At 39.4% G+C, this 21,105-nt stretch overlaps 1 protein-coding gene across 1 annotated transcript in view; it reads right to left on the reverse strand.

Annotated features, from left to right (window-relative positions):
- Positions 1 to 9,972, reverse strand: part of LOC121956483 (inactive phospholipase C-like protein 2) — an 82,340-nt gene extending 72,368 nt beyond the window's left edge. The window contains exon 1 of the mRNA XM_042504726.2: positions 9,182 to 9,972. Within this exon, the coding sequence (XP_042360660.1) occupies positions 9,182 to 9,484 (303 nt within the window). The 5' untranslated portion in view covers positions 9,485 to 9,972. The remainder of the gene's footprint in view (positions 1 to 9,181) is intronic.
- Between the last annotated feature and the right edge of the window lie 11,133 nt (positions 9,973 to 21,105).

The following is a 21,105-nucleotide window of genomic DNA, read 5'->3' on the forward strand; positions in this document are numbered from 1 at the left end:
GGCACCCTGCCCCCGCTGTGGTGTCATCACTGTCACACGCGTCCCGCAAGCATTATCAAGATAAGGCATCACCCTAAACACACCCTGGCGGTGTCCAATCAAATCAATTGTTCTTGTTTGAGAGAGTTGTCTTTGTCTGGGGCCCAATTTGACACATGGGTAATTGAGGTTCCAGCTCAAGTCATTATCCTTTAAGGGAATAAAGGCAGAGGACGGATTAAGAGGCAACTTTAAACAACCCAACCCCCTTTAAACAAGAGGTGGAAGGCCACAAGGGCAAGAGGAACTCTACTGGTCGGCGACGTCTCTCAGCAAGGGGAAGAGTTCAAGGAAAGTTAAACACATCAAATCCTTGTCAGGGCAGTTAGTCTAGTCTAGTGTTTGCTAATTAGCATTACTAATCTGAAACTGTAGCTACCGGTTAGAGATGTCATTTTGGGTTCATTTTGCTTTCAATAGGTTGACACCCATTAACCAGTAACTAACCAGTTACTTTTGTAGAAAAAAAGAAGACATAAATACAAGAGGCCTTTCCTTGTAGTCTGGCATACCCACTTTTTTAACGCTGCATTTCAAAGTGCTATCTATTTAGAGGCAGTGAAAGTTTAATGTTTTGCAATATAAATGATTATTTTTATGGACAAAAATTCAAAACCTTTCCATGACCCTTTCCATTATCTGCTTTAAAAATGAGTTTCTACCCTAGTTGTCCAGCTTTTTTCAAACATAAAATTAAACTCAATTCAAACATAATTTCATCTAGTGGGCATACATAAAGGGAGAGATGGAGCATGGGAGAAAATGAAGAAACACAAGTGATGGTAAAAAAAAAACTTGTCACATACTAACTCATTTTCAGGCCACATTATGTCATCAGCTCCAAAAAATAAATTTAGAGTTATTTTAGAGTACGTGGAAGGTTATCCAAAGAAGATTACTACCACAATTTCATTACACAAAAAAAAAAATTCCATTACTTTTTCAGATCTTTGGATTATTTTTTACTATTTCCATGACTTTTACAGACCTGGAAAACATAATTGTGGAATTTCACGACTTTTCCTGGTTTTCCATAACCCTACTTATAAATGTCTTGCCTTTTAGCCTGTTTTATTTTTCCGTTGACTTTGCTGATAGACAGCCAGTCAGCTGTGTTATCACGTGGAAGCCTGCCCACTGCCAAACCTCTGGTCTCAACTCCTCGGCTGCTCTGCACTATGCACCAGCCAGGTCAGTCAGAAGCTAACATTTACTCACTTATGGTGCTGCTCATTCAGTGATTACAGCCAGTAATGCTGTCCCAGTAGAGAAACGCATTAGTGGGGAAACACTGTACTCACCCTCCAGCTTTCCCCTGGTCCCAGTGAGCAGCTTCATCTTGAGCTGAAAAAATCCTTTAACATTGTGAACTATGTTAGCACCATAAGCTGTGCTGACACTGCTAATGGCACTAACAGAGCTAACAGTGATAATATAGTCAACAATGCTAAAGCTCAAATTTGATCCACCATATCGGAGGGAGTGCATATTGTTTTCATAGCAATGCTGTTGGGTCAGGACGGCATCACTAGCGGTAATCCTTGAATTGCTAGCTATGTAGCTCCTTCCAGACCTGGAGGGTGCGCAGTGCAGTAAACTGAGTAGTAGGAAAATTAACCTATAGATCAACATATGTAACCAGTCAGAAATATGCTCTGCGGTTAACCGATTTATTGGTTAATGGTTGACCGTTAACCAGTAAATCAAGGGTCCTGGTTCCTATCCCAAACAGAAGTTGGAGAGATGACACATTTCAGTGCCAGGGGTTTTTTCAAAGTCTGACACAAATTACAGTTGTAAAAGGTGTTCGAAACCAAGCTTAAATATGTCTCAATAGAAACTCAGAGTGTGACTGATCTATTTGATTTTCCCCTTCTTCCAGATTCCTCGTCTTTTCCCTACTTTCATCTGATAAATAACAGCGATGCAGCTTGAAGAGATAACATATTTTGGAGAGACAAGAGAAACTTACAAGGTCTATCAAATAATCTTGAACTAACAAACCAAACAAAAACATAAAACTAATACTGTAAATCACAGCTCCATCTGGCTCAACTGAGAAGATAATCACTCTTGTTAATGTATTTGGGCTCCTGAGTTCAGTGTTTCTTAGTGTTTTAGTGACCTTTATAAAACTTGCTCCCCATTTGACATGAAACCGTGGATTCAGATGCAAAGAGGCCTATTTGAGATGTTTGTATTTTGCAGATTGCTGCTTTGAGAAAGGCAGCCAAGAGAGCAAGCGATGATTCAGCAGTCCCAGACGTCTGTAATCACCACTTCACATCTTCTGCTGCCTCCTTCCCAATGCAGTGCAGATCTCTGTTTTCCAAAAATATCTAAGCGTTCAGCATGGGGTGCTGCTGCAGGAGACATGGGAATTACTTTAAAATCCTTAGACACATGCATTTTATTCCACATTTTTGGATGTCTTTCCATATTTCATTACTTTGAATTAATTTTTTTGGATGAAGCTCTTAATCTACGTAAGCCTGTGACATGAGCAGTGAGGCGTGGACACGCTCTTATTCCAGTTCTCATCATCATCATCTCAGATCATCCCACTAAATGTAATCAGTGTTATAAGTTCAGGCTTGTACTGAGGTGTCCTAAGTCCTCGACAGGATCAACCAAATCTCACATTAGCCAAACAATAGTCAGGGGCAGAGGCAGCCTGATGGGATCCATCATAGGGCAGAAATAAAAAAACAGGGGTCTGTGTTGGCAAGAATATGGAGATCTGATACATATCACAATACAGGGGTACGATTCAATATAAAAAAAATCTTAATTGGAAAACTTCACTGTATTAAGAACACACTTAAAAAAAAATCATTAAGTTGCCGTGAACTGTTAATTCTTTTACGCAGAAGGTAGAAGGTACTGTTATCACCTAGCCTGACCAGGAAGCAGCCTCTGTGTCTGCAGCTGTCTGTATCACAGAGCAACATGGAAGCATGGAACTAAATGAGGGGACTGAAACATCCTTAGTAGTAAACTGCACACTGACCGACAAAAAATAAATAAATAAAAACAAAAGCACAACTGCTCAACTTTAAGAAATCTAACTTGTTTACTTTTTTATGCTACCAGAACACTGGAATCTTCATGAGTATTTATCACAGTCTCTAACACGCTAGCGACATGCTGTTACATTGGATTGGAAGAGTCAGATGGCTTAAGATATATTACATCACTGAAGGATCTTACAGTTTGGGGATATATGCAACACAAAATTATACAAATGCATCAAAAAACATAATATCGTGGTACTTGAAAGTATCAATATTTTTCTACACCCATTGTTAAGATGCTCCTGTCTCACAGATCCCAGACAGCTACATCATAAAACAGGTTTTTGAGTAAATTTTTGAAATGTCACAAAGAAAAACACACTTGAGTTTCCTTCACTGGGAGGCTTTCTGAAAATATAATACACTGCAGCTAAATACAAAAGTAGAAAAATAATTACTATTGAGCACTGCTTTTGACTGTCCGCTGGCACTACTGACATAAGGCAATTTACATATACTGAGAATGTTGATAATATTCACTTTGTTGCTGCTGCGAGAAGATAAAACAAAGACATGCACTTGTAATTGATAAATGCATTGATAAATAAGTGAATGGCCATACAATCACACCTGCCTTAAACATATAAAACAACAATATGTCAGTACCTAAAAGCAACAGTCGATAAATATTTTGGAACATCAGCAGTCACTTGTTGCAACTACTGAGCAATTATCAAGCTGAGCTTGCCAGCAAACAAACTGAAAATTATTGACAAAATAATTTCTAATTTAAGTGAGTTTAAATGCTTTGGGTGATACTGAGGAAATAACATCATCATTTGGTTACAAATACCAGTTTATGAGATGTGTGCAAACTCAAGGATGCACGGGGAGCCGATGTGGTTGAGTAAGAATCTATATTCCAGTGGAAACAACATGTTGTGCTGAGGGAGTGGGGCCACCCTTTCTATTTGCATAAGTCTATGCATTAATAAATAAACAAATGCATGCATCAGCAGCTTCATCTCCACACTTGTTTTGCATGTGAAGCGGTATCTGACAATTTGCAGAGAAGTGTAAAAGAAACAGATAAAGTAATATCTGTGGATGCCTCAACTAATTTCCATCACAGAGGACAGTATCCAACTCTTTTCACAGGGTCTATAGAATCAATGACTTGATACCAGAGTACAGCTTCACATTATAACATGATCCACTTTTATTAAGCCCCAGACGACAGATTTTTTTAAAACAGTAATCTAGTTTATTATAATGAAGAGATCCTCCAGATTCTAGAAATATTAACATAAAATGACTAAGCGGCCATCCATGATATCAATATCAGTGAACCCATGTGGGATGAACTCAGATGCACCATAATAAAGAATCCTCTATCCATCAAGTTTGGGCAGTTATGAAAGACACTCATGTCTGCATGGCCAGCTTTAAGACTGGGATACTACAGGTCCTCTGTTGAGTCTGTGGCATGATGCATGGGAGCTGTTATCAGGGCCAGAGGTGGTCAAACACAGCACTGAACTGCTTTTTCTATTTATACTGTATAGTCAGTGAATAAAAGGAGGGTTGGAAGGATAGTGGCAGAATGCATCACTTCACAAGAGGCAGGTTTGGATATCAAGTTACACCTCAAGTTTCTTGCTTTCAACCCCGGAATTGTCTGTGCTTTGAAAAACAATAACAAGGTATTCTCAGAAAACACTTTTAAAGCTGGTGGAGGCAGAAACCTGGAAAATGAAACAAGCAAAAAAAAAAACTGCAGATTATGAAAATACACCCTCTTCCTGCAACCTTCCCTTTTCTATCCTAAGTCCCTCCCACCAGATATTCATGGGCATATGCATGCACTTCATACAGAAAACCAGTGTTTCCCATACATTAATTTATTAAGTCTTATTTCATTAAAATAAAAAAAGAAAGAAAAAGAAGAAAATGTGGTCATTTCAGTGTTTTGTATGCAGCTACAAGCTACCTTGCATTTCTGCCAGTGATGTTCACTGAAGCACCTGCTTGTCACTGCATTACTAGCAGCCGCTTTTAAAAATGCTTTGCTTTTTGGGGGGATGTTCTTGCAGGGCAGCTGCCACACATCGGTGTGAAAGCAGCTTTAGATTGATTGAAAATCAAAGTATCACCTCCTCCTCTAGGATGTTCTCTTTCTCACTCATTCTGAAAGGCTTTAGCTCTCAGTCGACAGGATTGACCCCTCCATAAGTCTATCATTCATGCCCCTTATTGAGCATCCCGGTACACTCTTGAGCTGATGAGGGGCTCACTGGGTCATGCTGGCACTCAAATCTATTATATGAGGTCATGTATGAGAAGATGAATTGATATCCTGCCACTCATGGAGGCTGAGAGCAGAGGTGGATGGGAGAGAGGACCTTATGCAAGACAGACTGATAACTGTGTCTGATCTTTATTGATCTTTATTCCAGATAGACATTAACAATGTTACATCATTGATGTCTTTCCCTTGTTTTGTTTTTTTGGATTCCTTTTAACCTGACCATGAACTGTTGTCTTTTTAGATCTCTGCAAATATATATTTGACCTTTAATCTGCTGCTAAGGTTAAGAGCTCTTCGGATTGCTGGGAATACAGGGAGAAAAGAGTGAATAAAGGAAGGAAAGATATGGCAAATATTTGGGATAGGTGCAGTTATGAGAGATACAACAACATCATCCTTAAATTCTTAGTAAAATCATGCTCCGTCTCTTGTCGTGTTGGCTGTCAGTTCCATCCACCCAGCAGCCAGGCTGGAGCCGGCCTTGCAGCTGTCCACAGTCCAGCATTACATAACAAGGCTGCATCACAAACCCCCCTCTAGACACTTTGCAGCCTCTCCAACATGACTCTGTCACCTCGCTGAGGAAATGGCAAGAGGACAAAGTTGCATTCCCGCTGAAGGGATGGACGCAGAAACTCCTCTCTTCTAAAGATTTGCTTGTCAAGGGGCCAAGTTAATGAGGTAATGCAGTGCAGTAATTGCTCATTTGCTTCCCTATTCCCATGGACCGATGGCCCCTTCACCTTTTAAACCTCCACTCAAACACACACACACACATAAAGCGAAGAGTTGCTCAAGTGTGGGCGGCTGTGCTGAAGCTATACATGAACCAAGTCTACAGAATGACTGACCCAGTTTCCCGCCATACTCTGCTCGAACAGTGCGAATCAATTCGTGACTATAATGTGCGATGCATCATTCTGGAGGTGCTTGAGCAAATCAAACCCTACTTAGACACACCTGGTGAACATGAAGCAGTATCAAATGGTACAAGACATATTTCAGGCTGTGCGACAGGAGTGTTTCACCTTGAATATCTTAAATGCTCAAACCTGTTCTACAGGGCCGTGTGACCAGCATAAGACAAGTAACTGAGGTAATATTTGCTAACAAGATATACCTGAGGGACTTTGTCAACTTGAAATGTTCCTGAGAAGAAGAAGCATCAGACCGGTAAAATGTTTGGGAAACGATCTGTTGAAGTCTACTGATATTCTATTTAAAAAAAAAAACGCAGTTTAATAATTGTTTAATCTCTGCAGAAGTGTCTGAAGTGCAGCTGAGACATAAAAGAAGGGAATTCCTCAAGCTGTGCACACTTTAACAGTGCAGTTTCCCTGTTATTCAGCTGATCAGCGTAAAATACAAATATGAAGAAGAAGCCTTGGAAATGTCAGTGCACTGAGGGAGAGTATAATTGATCTCTACTGGGGTCATAACAAGCCACCGTCGAGAGTCATTCAAGGGACAAGAGTCCACCAACTATTCATGTCATTCCAGTATGCTGATTCTCCTGAATTCAAACTATACCACAGAGGCCGTTTCATTCCAGCGCAGTGAGCTCAGGCCTCGGTTACATCGACACAGCCTCAGGTACAGTTAATGGGTTTGTGCATCACCACTGATGAACTCATTTTCAGAGCTGTCCCTGGTTATTTTAGGAGACAATGCATGAGAATTCGCCATTCTTCATCACACCATGCAGGCGAAGTCCAGCAGGATCACTTTCTGACACCGTGTGAACATGATATTCACAGAATCGACCTTTGAAGATTTGTTATCAATCACATTCAGACAGCACAATCCCCTCCAGCTTCCCTGTCATGTTTTGCTCATGAGTTTCAAATCTACGGACTTATTGTTTTGGAGGCAGAGGAGGGATTTAGGGCTTTCGGGATGTGATATTTCAAGATTTTTTGTTTTTGTTGTAAATACCAAGGAAAAGCCTCAGGATGAAAAATTCTACCTTTATTTTTATTCCACTGCGTTGACAACAGTCGACATGAATGTCAGAGTCTGTGTCCATACAAACATACATATTGTTTGTGGAAGAGCGCACTGTAAGGCCCACATCCAAAGGGAATCCAATAATGGGGGTAACAAACAATTAGCCAATGTTTTGTGTCAGTTGCTAAGCAAGCAAGGTCTGATATGACAGCACGCAACTCTCCAGTGTGTCCCACCTACGCAATACTTGTATCTCCACCAAGGACCCCATGCAGTCTGTCATGCCAACTGCTTGCACTCGGTGTTGTAAAAACAATGCATGCGTATGCACTAAAAGCATAGCATGAGGTAAAATATGAGAGCAGTTGCCATTCTGCCTATCTCAGAGTGTGGAAGACCAGTTGATTAACCTCCAGTAATGGGAGCACTTATTAGGGCTGGGCAACCATTAAAAATATTAACATCATATCGTCCATTTACTGAAAGAGCTGTTTAGGAGAGAGATGCCCCACAAATCAGATTTTTATTAGGCAAAAAAATCAAAGTGTACCAAATTACGTGCACCATCTGTTTCAACAAAACCTGCTATAACTTCTGCATTGCCAAGTGTTAAAAAATTACCCCAGGTGTACAGCAACTCCTCCAAAAACTTTATTATTCTTGGAATGTATTCTAACCCAGATACCATAGCAGAATATTAGGTATCCTACACTCGGGATGCACGATATTAGATTTTTTTTGCCAATATACAACAACTCATTTGGCCAATAACTAATACCAATATCGATATATCAACTTTTTTCCCACCTAATTCTAGTGCTTTTAGTGGAGTGGAATTAACATCATATTATGCATAGTCTTATCGTAATGGCCGACTGGCAGATAGAGACAAAAAACACTGCTTTTTAGTGTATGTAATAGTCATTCATTGTGCAAAATAAGAAAAGTACTTCAACTTAGGGTCGATGTTTTGTACATGTTCGCTTTGTTGTTAAAAAACACAAAAAATCACGTTGCTGACGACATCCTGATATTATCGTGCATCTCTATGTTACACATAAATCCAAGGGTGTAAGTTGTTGTATATGCCACCCCAATGTTGGGGTGGCAAATACAACATGGCATGGCATGACCTAGCTCATTTTGCTTCTGTTTGAAGTGACTGTTAAGATGCAACCTGCATGTCTAAAGAGTTTAGGACCTCAATAAAAATATTAGTTTTTCAAGATGATGATAGCACAGCTGACTTCATGTCAAAATGTTCACTTCATCAGTAGGTTTGACACACAACATGCAGGGACAACACAGAAACGAAATCCTTTGTTCCCTCTGCAATGAACACCCTGAACAATCTATCATAGACACTGCAAGTTAATCTGCTTTTATCTGTTGCTGTTTTAACACTCCCTTTTTTAAGTGTTTTTACTGTGTGTTTTAAATTTGTTCTTGTATGTTTAAAATGTGAATTGTGTTTATTGTTGAGCCCTGTCAAATGAGATTTTCCCTCATTGTTGGGACAAACAATAAAGTTTATCTATTCTATTCTATTTACATGCTAAGAAAATATAGAGGAGCCTAAGTGAAGATTTTGAACCATTGTATTGTATATCTGCTGTTGGTTTGAGTGTGGTGTATAAGGTGGGGTCATTCCCTTATGCATCTGGTTGTGTTAAACTTCTAAAGAGATTTACTAAAACAAATCCATCTTAATCCTGATTTTTCATGGGTGAACTCTAAGGACTCCTGGAAAATGTGTGGACCACTCTTGTGTGTCTTTTCTCACACTGTTATGTAGTGCTGCCACTTAGCAGATTCCCCTTGTGTCACCTTGACAGTGGTTGACAAGGAGAATTAAGTGTTTCAATCAACCAACCTTCATGATGCCGCAAGGTGTGTTTCCAGCTCCCTGACTTCTCTCGGCGGAATTATCACGGCTGCCACTCCCGATCCGTGGACTGCCGTGCTCCCTGTACCGTCCATTGGTGTAAACTCCTTCGGCCCCGTAGCCCTGGGCAGCGGCCGACACCTCCAAGTACGCCCGGGTACCGGTCAGAGTGACCGCCGCCGCATCGCCGGTGATCCCCGCTGTGTTAGTCGCGCCCTGGGCTGGCGGGGCGCCGATGGTAGGCTCCAGAAAATGTCCCGACACAACATCTGAAGCGTGTACCCCTGCCATGATCCGCCGGTGTTACAGCAAAGCCCTCCCCTCCACGGTGGAAAAACAGCCCATTTTCTCAAAGCACGGTGGACTTGTTGACGTCCAGGGCGGCTGTGCTCCGGATCACCAGAGCTGGTCCATCATCAGGGCGCACCGTAGCGTCTGAAGCCGGGCAGCGGATGGTCACACTGAGCAGTCCTGGTCAAACACTGAGCAGACGGCGAACACCGCACGAGACCTCCTCCGATTAGCTTTCTGGAGGCGTCTACTGAAAAACACTGAAGATACTGACTTATACTGGGAGATTTTCTGCTGCCGTTATGTTTGCAGCTTGCACTTTCGTCTCCTTGTCCTCAAAAAACTGTTTCGCTCACCACGTCCGCTTCTGTGGACTCTCCTCTGTGCGCACCGCCTCGCGTCCTGCTCACTTTTGCAGAGCTTGCAGACGGCAGAGAGCTTCCCCTCACATGCATCCGCGGGACAAATTCAAGACTGCCAGAGCGCAATCGCAATAAGCCCCAAAACGCAAGCACACAGGAGCGCGTGCGCGTACAATTAAAGCCAGCATCTCCTGCGCGCGCAATCTCAGTTTGATTCCACTGACGTGCGCGCGCATCATCTCCTCGCTGTTAAGGCGAACAGGCTATATTGAATGTTTGTGCGCTCAAGGCCAAACATTGGCTCGTTACTCATTCTCTGTAGGCTCAACAGTTTTATTACAGAAAATAGCAAAATTATCTTTGATGTAAAAAACAATGTTTAGCTCTAAACTCACTCTCAAACTCACTCTCTACCGTTTAACATGCTCTCCATAGGAGGGCGCTACAGGAAAAGATAGTTAAACATATGATTTAAAAGTCTTTAACCCTTGAAAAACAATGGATTTTTTTGTTTGAATTTTTTGAAGCACTTGGAGTAGTATATATATATGTATATGTATATATATATGTATGTGTCTGTGTGTGTGTGTGTGTGTGTGTGTGTGTGTGTGTGTGTGTGTGTTTTATTTAAACATATCCATTTTTTAAAATTTTAATACAGGCATCTACCAAATGATTGAGATGGCCATTCATGATAATGGTAAAACAGTAAGAAAAAAAAAATCAAACAAACTGAAAAGGCATGCTGTGTAAAGAAAAAGGGACATACCCAGACCGAATAGTAGAGATGGCTTAATCACATTGAGTTGAATTGAAGATATAGTGACTGAAAATGTGCTCTTGCAATAAGTTTAGCAGGAAGTTATAATACAAACATCTACATGAAAATTATTATATCCAGGTTGTTTTTTTTTTTTTCTTATTCTTTTTCAGGTCCTGATCATCCAGATTTACTTAAAAGCTACAATTTTCTCTTGGAAAATGAATCACCACCACTTCAGTGCTTAATAAATCACAGATAAAAATCAATATAACTCTGCTTCTGCTAAAATTATGGCAAAAGAAATACAAAACAACTAGTCTTGTAGGCAAGTAAATAGTTCTTTAGTCTGTCAGTCACCTACAGCCAGGTCAAGTAACTACTGCTGCAGTAATAGGTGTAGATTGAGGGGGGCACACAGGGGACAAGTCCCTCTCATTATTTAGAACATGTGCATTTGTCCCCCTCAGTAAATACATTAAATTTTCAGAGGAATTTTGTTATGAAAAAAATCACAGACATCTACACCATGAACTGATGCATATAAGGCACAAATTGGTGCATAGAAAAAACAATATGCAGGAAATTAAGTATTTGATTCTCTAATCTTTTTAAGAACCAAACCTGCCATTTAATATAGTGTACGTCCCTTAAGCGGCAACCTCTTGGGCTAAAAAATGAAGCCAATGCAGCAATGTCAAACTACAGTTCCTCTGATGGCTAACTCCAAAAGATAGTCAATAGACTTGCATGTGATAATGTCCAACTTTATAGCAGGAATAAAAATGTTTACAGTCTGGAACAAAAATGGTTCTGGTCTCTATAGCCTTTTTCAACATTTATGACAATTGCACTTGTGTGAATTTTTATATAACTCACCCATTTACATTTTACAAACTCTTAAGGATGCACAGGATTAAGAGTGGGGCTTCTTGGGTGACAGGACGGCTGTGAGGCATCACAACAGTCTGAGCGTCAAATCTGCACCTCGCTTCTCTAAAGCTTCACCTACTCGCCCAAATAGTCACAGTAGCTTCATCCGTCATGGTTAAGGTTACAAATACATATGTGAATTATTTGACCAGCACACACATTTATAGTTTAGATATTTGCTTTGTTTGGTTTCTGCTTCCCTCTTTTTCCTTTCCACAAAGAAAGTCTCGCTCGGACCCCCTCTCTTCAGTCATCAGGAGGCAGTGATATATTAAGGACAGTTCACTTGTGGGTGAACTTGATACTCTTCTGTTAACAAACTTCTTTCATTTTATAGGTTTAAATTGCAAAAATGTACAACCTGAAACAGCAACAACCCCATAACCACAAATAAACACTATGGAAGAAAACCCAGTTGCAAGAGTCAGCTGTTTTTGTCCTTGCCCATAGGTGGTGCAGGTTGGATTGAAACAAGCTCCATAATTGCAGGTCTGAAAATTGCTGGTGCTGCAACTCTGCAACTAGATGATACTGACTGAGCCAATAGGTTAGATTAAGCCCAGTATTTATAGTCCATGTTTGTAATGCTGGTGAGACAACTGTAAACTTTCTAAAAAGCTACTGCATCTCTTTCACCCTCTGTTTGTTGACCTACAAGCACATGGGTATCCGAGCTGTGACTCCTCTCTGTTTTCTCCCTGTCCTGTCTGCTCACTCAGCCCTCTCTGTGCGGGATCATCAGCTGTCCTGGGACCTCTCTCTCCCCTCAGGCTATTGGCGCCTCATTCCAGATGTTTCAGCTCTTGATCCCCATCCTTCAGGACATTCAGACTCTCCTCTTATCTCTCTTTGCCTATGTTTGTTGCCCTTTTCATATCTGTGTCTGAATGGTGTGCTTGGGTTTTGTCCTTGTTAGTTTGTGTTGTCGGTCCTCTTTCCAGGTCTCGGTGGTGCAGAGGAGGGCATTTGGCTCAGGTCCTGTCTGTGTTGTTTCTGCCATTTTTCACTGTTAGATGTTTTTTGGGGTTGTTTTTTTCTTGTCTGAAATAAAGGGATAGTTAAGGGATAGTTAAATTTTTTGAAGTGGGGTTGTATGGGGTGCTTATCCTCAGACAGTATTTCTGTCAGTCAGCACAGCCCCAGTTTGGAGAGGCATTCTGACGTCCGATATAAAAGATAAGCAATGTACTGCTGTGGGTGGCAGTCAGCAACAAAATGTATTTTAGCCACCTAAAAAAAGATTCAACTAATAAAGTCAGTATCACTTTAAGTGCATTGAGAGTATTTTCACCACTTAACCTTTCTGTCAGACAGCCCACTCTGACAGGGAAACCATTACTGCTTCAGTTCCCAATATAGGCTCTCATCAAAACCACCAAACTCCACAGACAGTGTTTTTGTGTGACTTTGGAGAATTCAAACTAATCTTTTTAAATGTCAAAGTCACATAATAACAGAATAACTATTTAAGGCAGCAGTAGACCAGCAGCTTCTGTGTTCAGAGATGTTAAATCACTGTTTTTCTCAATGGAGTCTGGTTTTAAAGAGAGCGATGTAACGGCTTCATTTTACTATCAGAAATCACTGTCTGTCGTTATGGTAAAGGAATAGAAATATTCTAATATAATAGACAATCAAACTGTTTTTTTTTTGAGATGGTCCTTTTTTATGTAGCTAAAAATATGTTATTGTTGGTGATGTCATATCCATGTTGGACTCCAACTGGGGGTTTTTCCAAACTGGGGGTGTGCCAACTGGCATCTACTGTATGTAATATACTGTTATGGAGTTTTTTAAGAACTCCATACAACCCCACTTCAAAAAATCTGGAGTATCACTTTAAGGGTCAAAGATCAGAGAGTGTCACATACTGTACAGATTGTAAAGCGCCTTTACTCAAACTTGTGATACTGAGCTATATAAACTTGACTCAAGCCTAGCTTCAGGTGTGTCACGTCAATGACACAGTGTGTCCTTGTTTGATCAAGGCAAAGTTCTGCAGTGCAGTACAGAGAAAAGACTCACCAGCTATCTCTCATCATTTAACTGCAATTGTAGCTTTATGATGGTAATCCTGCTCACAATGCACTTCAAATACTGTTTTCACCCACCTAATGTACCAAGGAGAATATTAATGGTTAACCTGAGAAAATTTGTCTAATTTCTTTCAAAAACATTAGGAGAAGACAATGAGCAACTTAACAAGACATGGCCCAAATATTAGCAAAGAAATAGTAAGAAAGTTACTATAAAATTACCACAAAATAACCAAAAAAATAAAAACATGAAAATGAAATAAAATGTATTTATTTCATGTATTTTACTTTATTTGTTATGTAACATAATTTTAATATGATATAATTATAAATATAAATATAGTTTTCAGAGTATTATTTTTGATAGCTCTCTAAAAAATAATTTTTAGGTTATTTTCTTGTCACCTTTAACTAATTTCTTGAAAGTTGTGGTACATTTCCTGCCCTGTTGCCCAGTCAAATGGCTTGTAAAAGGTGTCTGAATGCAAAAAAACTGACAGCGAACCAGGTTTCCAGGGGTTAATACAAAACACATGCACTGACACTCCTCCTTAATTTCACAGAATCACTCTTCATCAAAGATGCAAAGACACTCTTCCTCCACTTCCCCTCTTCTTGGGTATCGATTTGAAGACAATCATCAAGAGGAAACAACAGAGTGGAGACTGTAAATATTAGTCCCACTCATTTACACTCAGAGTAAATTGGAAGGACTGCAGTTGTGCAACATCACTGCATGCAGTGACCTTGTGACCTTGGCACCCCTGTTTCACATAAAACCGGGCATCTGCTGACGCCTCTGAGGCCTGGACAACATAAACTACAACAATGGTGCAACACTCAAAGTCAGGCCAACTCGCATCATCAGACAAGACATGACCAGTAAGCTGGGATAATGCAGCCCCATTTATAACCCACTGAGGAGGGAAATCAAATCACAGTCAATTTGTATGAAAGGAGTCATGTGCAGCAGAGAGCGGGAGCTCAGCATCTGTTCATAATTGTCAGATATGGCTGGACTAATCAAAGCCAAAGCAACGTCTTTACATCATGGACAGACTTGATTCTATATTGGGATTGTTATTCTTTGTGTAAATGCTGCCAACAATAGGGAAATTTTTTCTGGCAAACAGCAACACCCACATGACACATAGCGGATTGCTGTACATAATATGTTGTAATCATCCAGTATGTTTTGTCAGAGGGTGAGGCTCTCTGAAGAAGCTGAGGGTCTTATTCAAGGGTGTTTCCACGTGGATGTTTGCACAGACCTTGGCGGTGATAAGTGGCTTAATCTGCAGCCAAAACACAGCCTCTCTAATCACATTCAGCCCTATGAATGAGGATGATTTACAGAAACATGAGCCGGGCTTCATCTTAAGGCTGGGAAGGACAGTGAGAGGGAGAAGTGAACAACCTCTGTGAATGTATGATGTGACAGAGTGAAGGAATGGAAGGCTTGCTGGGAGACAGTAAACGTCTAGGAAGAGGAGGAGGGGGGCTGGAGAGATCTCATACCCCCCTGTGCCTTTCCCTCGTGATCTCTCACAGGGTCATGTATTATGCATTCTCAGAAATAATTTAACAAAAGTTCTGCTTTTAAAAGCCTCCCCGCCTGGCCCAGCTGTCTCGCTTTAATGTGAAAAGTCTGACGGCCAGTCTCCAAACTTCAGCTCCACGTGGATTCAAACCGAGGAGGAGGGGGTTGGTTGGAGTAGTTCACATGAGTCCACATGATGTGACCACTGTGGGTCTTGTGAGAGAGGCCTCTCAATGATCCACCCACAAATACTGTATGTTCAGTGCTCTGTAAAGCATTGCATTACTCGGTGAAAACATCAGGGCCTGATGAATGACCAGATCAGGAATGATGGAAAGAGCAAAACATATTTTAGGTTCGTCTGAGGCTAAAAAGAAAAAGCAAGCAAGAAAGAAAGTGAAATGCAGAGTGAGCTGTATCAGCACTCTTAAACACTGAAATGTCACTCTGAAATAGCATTCTTGTTGTTTTCCATTGAGGTTTGCTATAGTTTCCTGCGGCAGGATGTCAGCCATGGCTATGTACGGTTAGGCACCGCTCCCTCTTGCTGCAGCTTCTGTCAGATTCAGACCAATGGCCCTCCATCACCATACCTTTAGGCCTCTAACGGCCCCCTCCTCCCACCAGGGCCCATCAGTAGAAGCCAGGCCATCTTATTGATGACAACAGGCTATTGATCAAGCCTCTTAATCCCAGCTGGCTGCTGAGGGAAAGAAGCAAGGGTCACTTGGTCAAACGTTCAGGATTTATTGCCTCGTGAGATTTTTGTAGAAAGCCATGTGTTTGACAGTTTATCACCTCCTACCTTTTCTCATTTACAGCATCTAGGTCAAAAGTCCAGCCCGGGTGCTTATTGTGGCCCTCGAACCATTTCTGAATGCCCCTTGGCTTGATTTTCAAAATATGCTATATGTGGCCCGCCACTCAATATTAGTCAATCAAACAATATCAATTTGCATTTTTCTCTTCACCTCATGATGGCAAGACTATCATACAATTTGTGGATATGCACCAAGTAGGAACAATGCAGGCAGAACTGATGTGTTTTCATAAATAATTTTCATTTTGAAAGTGCATCTACATATTGTTGTTCCTTGTTGATCCTTGACCAGTCACAACCCCTCAACTTACACTTACAAAAAAAAAATCAATGGGGCCACATGGGCCAACCCCCAGGGGACCCAGACTGTTATTAGTGAAGGTTTGTCTCTGTCCACACTGTTACACCATATCACATATATACATTGACTGGGTGTGAAAAGTACATTTAAATGATGACATCTATAGAGGAAGTTCCTTCTGCTCACAGCTGGGGAGCACAGGGTGTGTCTTCCTGAGCTTTGCCACTGTACTTCCTGTGCCTGCTCATGTGATCATCAGCCCAACGGGAACAGAAATTTTGTATAAAATCGTTCCTACCAAGACTTTTCGTGCAGCCTAGTTTTTAAAGTTTAATTCCACATTTATGGTTACTCTCTAAATCCAAACAAAAGGACAACCCCACCACTAAAGATGAAAACACAATTATGTAGATTATGTTGATTTCTTCACAGCGTCTGTTTAGAAAACAAGCCTATATTTTGAATGATTTATTTTAAAAGATACAAATTGCTAATTTTACATTTATAACTCAAACATGTCCAATTGTATGTAACTTTACCCCAATTTACAGTATATGGTCAAACAGCAATTGGAAGTGTGTAGATTTCAGTCGGAGAACAAAGTGACAGTCACATATACAGTTAGGACAGACAGCCATGAACATCCAATTATTTATTATCTAAATGTCAAGGATTTTCATCATTTCCGTGATAAGGCTAGAAATATAGGTGATTTATTAAAGCAGAAAGCAAGAATGTTGTTTACAAATACACATTCTGTTTCTTTAATTAATTTCCAGGAGGACATGCTTGGCCGGTCACACCTGTCCATTTTGGTAGCACCAGCGGTGTCACGTATGTATAGAGCTGCATTCCAGTAATGAAGAGGTGAAGAAAAGCAGGAGGCCACACTACACTGCCATCTTTGCTGTGCCAATCAAAGTGGTGCATTTCTTTTTATTTATGCAAAATTATATCTAAAACAGATTAAAATATATATATTATATATTTTGACATGTTGAAGCTTTTTGCTCTCAAGTACAAATCACGTTTTGTGTTAAATCATCACTGCGATTTCAGCCCATGTCTGCCCAGTCAGTGCATGACTCCCTATCTGATCCATTGATCTTTACTGACACCTGGTGGTGACATGGCATAGTTCAAATATCTATATGCTCCTTTCAATACCTGCTGTAAAGATTACCCTGTCAGCTAGTAAAATCCAGTTGCGAACTAGTCAAGTGATGGATGTGATATGAATTTCATACTGGGCTGGCCATATCTGGTAGATTTATGATGTCAGTCTTCAAAACAGCTTCATTTGACAAGAAAATTATATTTTAAGACACTTGTCTGATACCACATCAGCCGTGAAATAGTTACCATCAGTATTCAGATCACATAATTATGGCTGTTAGACTTATGATATTATAACTATTACATAACAGCCGGGTCCTACAACCAAGGAAAGGCAGTGAGGCTTATTCTATTTTGAATTAAATGATCAAATTGAGCAATACGAACTCTCTCTCTCTCTCTCTCTCTATATATATATATATATATATATATATGTATATAATTGTACTTTGACCCAAACAACCACAGCAATCCAACTGCCAATGGCAACCCAAGACTATGAGAAAAATGATAAGTACACAACTGAAACTGCGCAAACTGATGAGAACACCCTCAAGTGAGCTACTTTTCATTAGTACAAAAAAAGAGACATAAAATTCTGCAAAAACCTTAAACTAGTGAGTCCAGCTGCTGCTGTCTTCAGCTCCCAGTCCACGCTGTGTACTGTGGTACAACATGCACTGAACACAAATTTAAATGCAGCACTTTTAGTTTTTTCACCCATTTTTTACATGTTTATTTAAAGATCTATGAGGGTTTTTTCATGAACTGATCATGAAAGATGGATTTCTCTCAAACTGTGGATGCTCATTTGTTAAAGTCTGTTTTAATAAGCACTTCTACTTTTCCAAGGTCCATCCACCTAACAGGTGTGGCATATCAAGATGCTGATTAAACCATTAGTGCATGTGTGCTGTGGGAAGGTCACAATAAAAGGTTGCTTCTTCATAAAGAAGAAGAAAGAACTACTCATTAACACTGATTTTAATACATTTGTGACCAAATTTTAAGAGAATTATATCTATTGAACGCATAAAAAAATCTAAGATCTTTAACTTGAACCTGTGAAAAATGGATGGATTTGTGTACAGTATACATAATAAAAGACTCAGGAATGCACATCAAATCGTGTATATCTTTAACAAAACTAAATGTAAACTGATACTGTGTGGGCACTACAAAATGAGAAACATAATATCCAGTAGACTGATATACCAAAGCTTAGATTAGTCTAGACAGATAATAGCAACACTTTTGGCAACAATGCAAAATAAATAAATAAATAAATAGATGAAATAAAATACAATTCCAAGAGACAAACAAAGCCCTATGCTTACCTGAAGAAAACAAAACAAACAAACAAACAAAAAAACACGTATTCCAAAGCTTGTCACAGCCTTACTACATGAAAACTGTTTCATGTTACAAATAGTTGTGTACAAATGTTACTATAGCTGTTATAAATTACTTATATGTCTCATTTAGTATTCTGTATTTTTATGTTTTAACCTTCTAAAATATTAAATTCAAATGAAAGACTTCTGCTTTTGCAGTTCTGCACTTTGTTATGGTAATGCTAATTAAGTGAGATTGAATTTGAAATTATGTTTTCATTTCATGCTGATAAATCCACTACATTCTTTTAACAGCAGAGCTTTTGTTGCAGAGAAATCTCCCCATGAGTCTTTTATCACTTCAGGTATTAATCACAGAGCTCATGCTCTGCCTTTATTTAAAAGTCCTTGTAATGGATGCAGGTTGGGTATCTACGCAACAACCCTCCACCAACCTCCAGGCATCCTTTACATTGGATTACAATCACTGACCTGCACACATTCTCAGCCTTTGACACAGCAGCCTGTAGGTAATGTATGAATGATTAAGAAACAATAAGCATTCAGGACACAATCAACCATAATAATTAGTTTTTCTCTTCAAGACACAGCCAATGAATTTCTAAAGGTACAACCTGATAATAAAAATAATTTAAGCAATAAGTGGTCACATTTTATTAAATTCCATGCAAATTAGATTTTCTTATCAGCTTTCCCAGGCATGACACATGGGCAGGCAATTAACATTTGGGCTTCAGCTCAAAAAAACACACATAAATAAACTTTAAAAACTGTTATGTTACTTATATCCACCAGATGGCAGAAATGGGCTCATTCATGACCAAGACAAGAGCGGTGCTATTATGGGCTGTGCTGCAATGTATTTGAATACTGCGGTAAAGCACAAGTATGCATATAATCCAGCTGTACTATAATCTTTTACAGTTGGCTTCCTCTCACTTATGCACACATTCTTGGGCGACCACATTTGACGGAACATTAAATTTTGAATGTTGAGCTCATTTTACTATGAAGTTTAATATGACCTCCATTTACTTTGACCAAATATACCAAACTGTATATCTTCTATATATACATTTTTTAGCAACATCTTGGCACAAACATTAGTTTACATTCATTATAAAGTAAGTTAACTTAGAAAGTCCAATATGTTTCTACCTATTGCCCATAATAAACAATCTGCAGTTGATATTCATATTGTATTAAAAAGGAAGGTAACAATACCATTCTTTATACAAAAGTCTGCAGTGGGGAAAGGTCTACTACTGTTGTACTTTGGATATCAACAAGTTAATTAAAGTAATCATTTATCTTTTATCACCTCTCAATATTTGGGGTTCTCAAGATGATCAAAATAACTTTGTTTTGCAGGAAAAAAAAATGGGCAAAATGCTCAAGTATAAATGAATATGAGATCCTGACAATCTCAAAAATGCTAGACTTCGAGTTATCATTAATTTATATCATAACTTAGTAATATTTGCCCCTTTATGTTTCCTACTTTAAGACAAAATATTTAATTTGAACCGATGTCGAAGTGTTGTTGTTGCATTACATTTACATAGTTCTTTACATGTATGTACATGTATAGTATATGTGTATTTTCTGTTTTGAAATTGAATATTGGTTAATTATATATGATGCAGGTTGTATCTGCCATTTCTTTTGTGTAAATACTAAATGAAAACTAGAATTTATATTATGCTGTAATAAGCATTTGAATTCTAGGGTTATGGCCAAAAACATGTTTCATGAGACTAGAGTTACCTTTGACCACCAAAATTGAATCACTTTATTGGTGAGTCGAAATGGATGTTTGTACCAAATTTGAAGAAATTCCCTCAAAGTATTCATGAGCTTTTGCATTGATGAGATTGGAAACAATGGACAACCTGCCAACATAATGCGTCTGGCCACAGCTATCACTGCCACGGAGGATTAAAAATATATTGCTTTCATATCAAGTATCAGAAAGTCTTCAGCGGTCTAGATGAAGGGTCTTTGCAAAATAAGTGACATTTCCATGTGAAACACCTGCAGAAGACATTTGGCTCCACTGAAAGCCAAGTTTGTTTACTGGTAAACAAAACAGCTTGTTGTATGTTTAAATATGAAATCCTTTTCCACTTAACTGCAGAGGAAGTCATTTCACATGATGCAGAGAATTAATAATGTAGCAGTGTACATTAGCTCTTTTGCATAAAACATATGTGCCTATAGAGGAATTCCCATAATATAGGAATATACAGTACGTCTCTACACACTCCTGTCAGATCCATATGAGCTTCAAAACTTTTGACTCTGTTGCTCAGGGATCAAATTGTTGGTGTTGACTGCCCACATTAAAAAAAAGCATTTCTTTATTAGTGACATCAAAACTGTCTGCACGTCTACAGGC

This window comes from Plectropomus leopardus, chromosome 18 (assembly GCF_026936395.1).
Source record: "Plectropomus leopardus strain MGB_pleo_1.0 chromosome 18, ASM2693639v1, whole genome shotgun sequence".
Lineage (NCBI taxonomy): Eukaryota > Metazoa > Chordata > Actinopteri > Perciformes > Serranidae > Plectropomus > Plectropomus leopardus.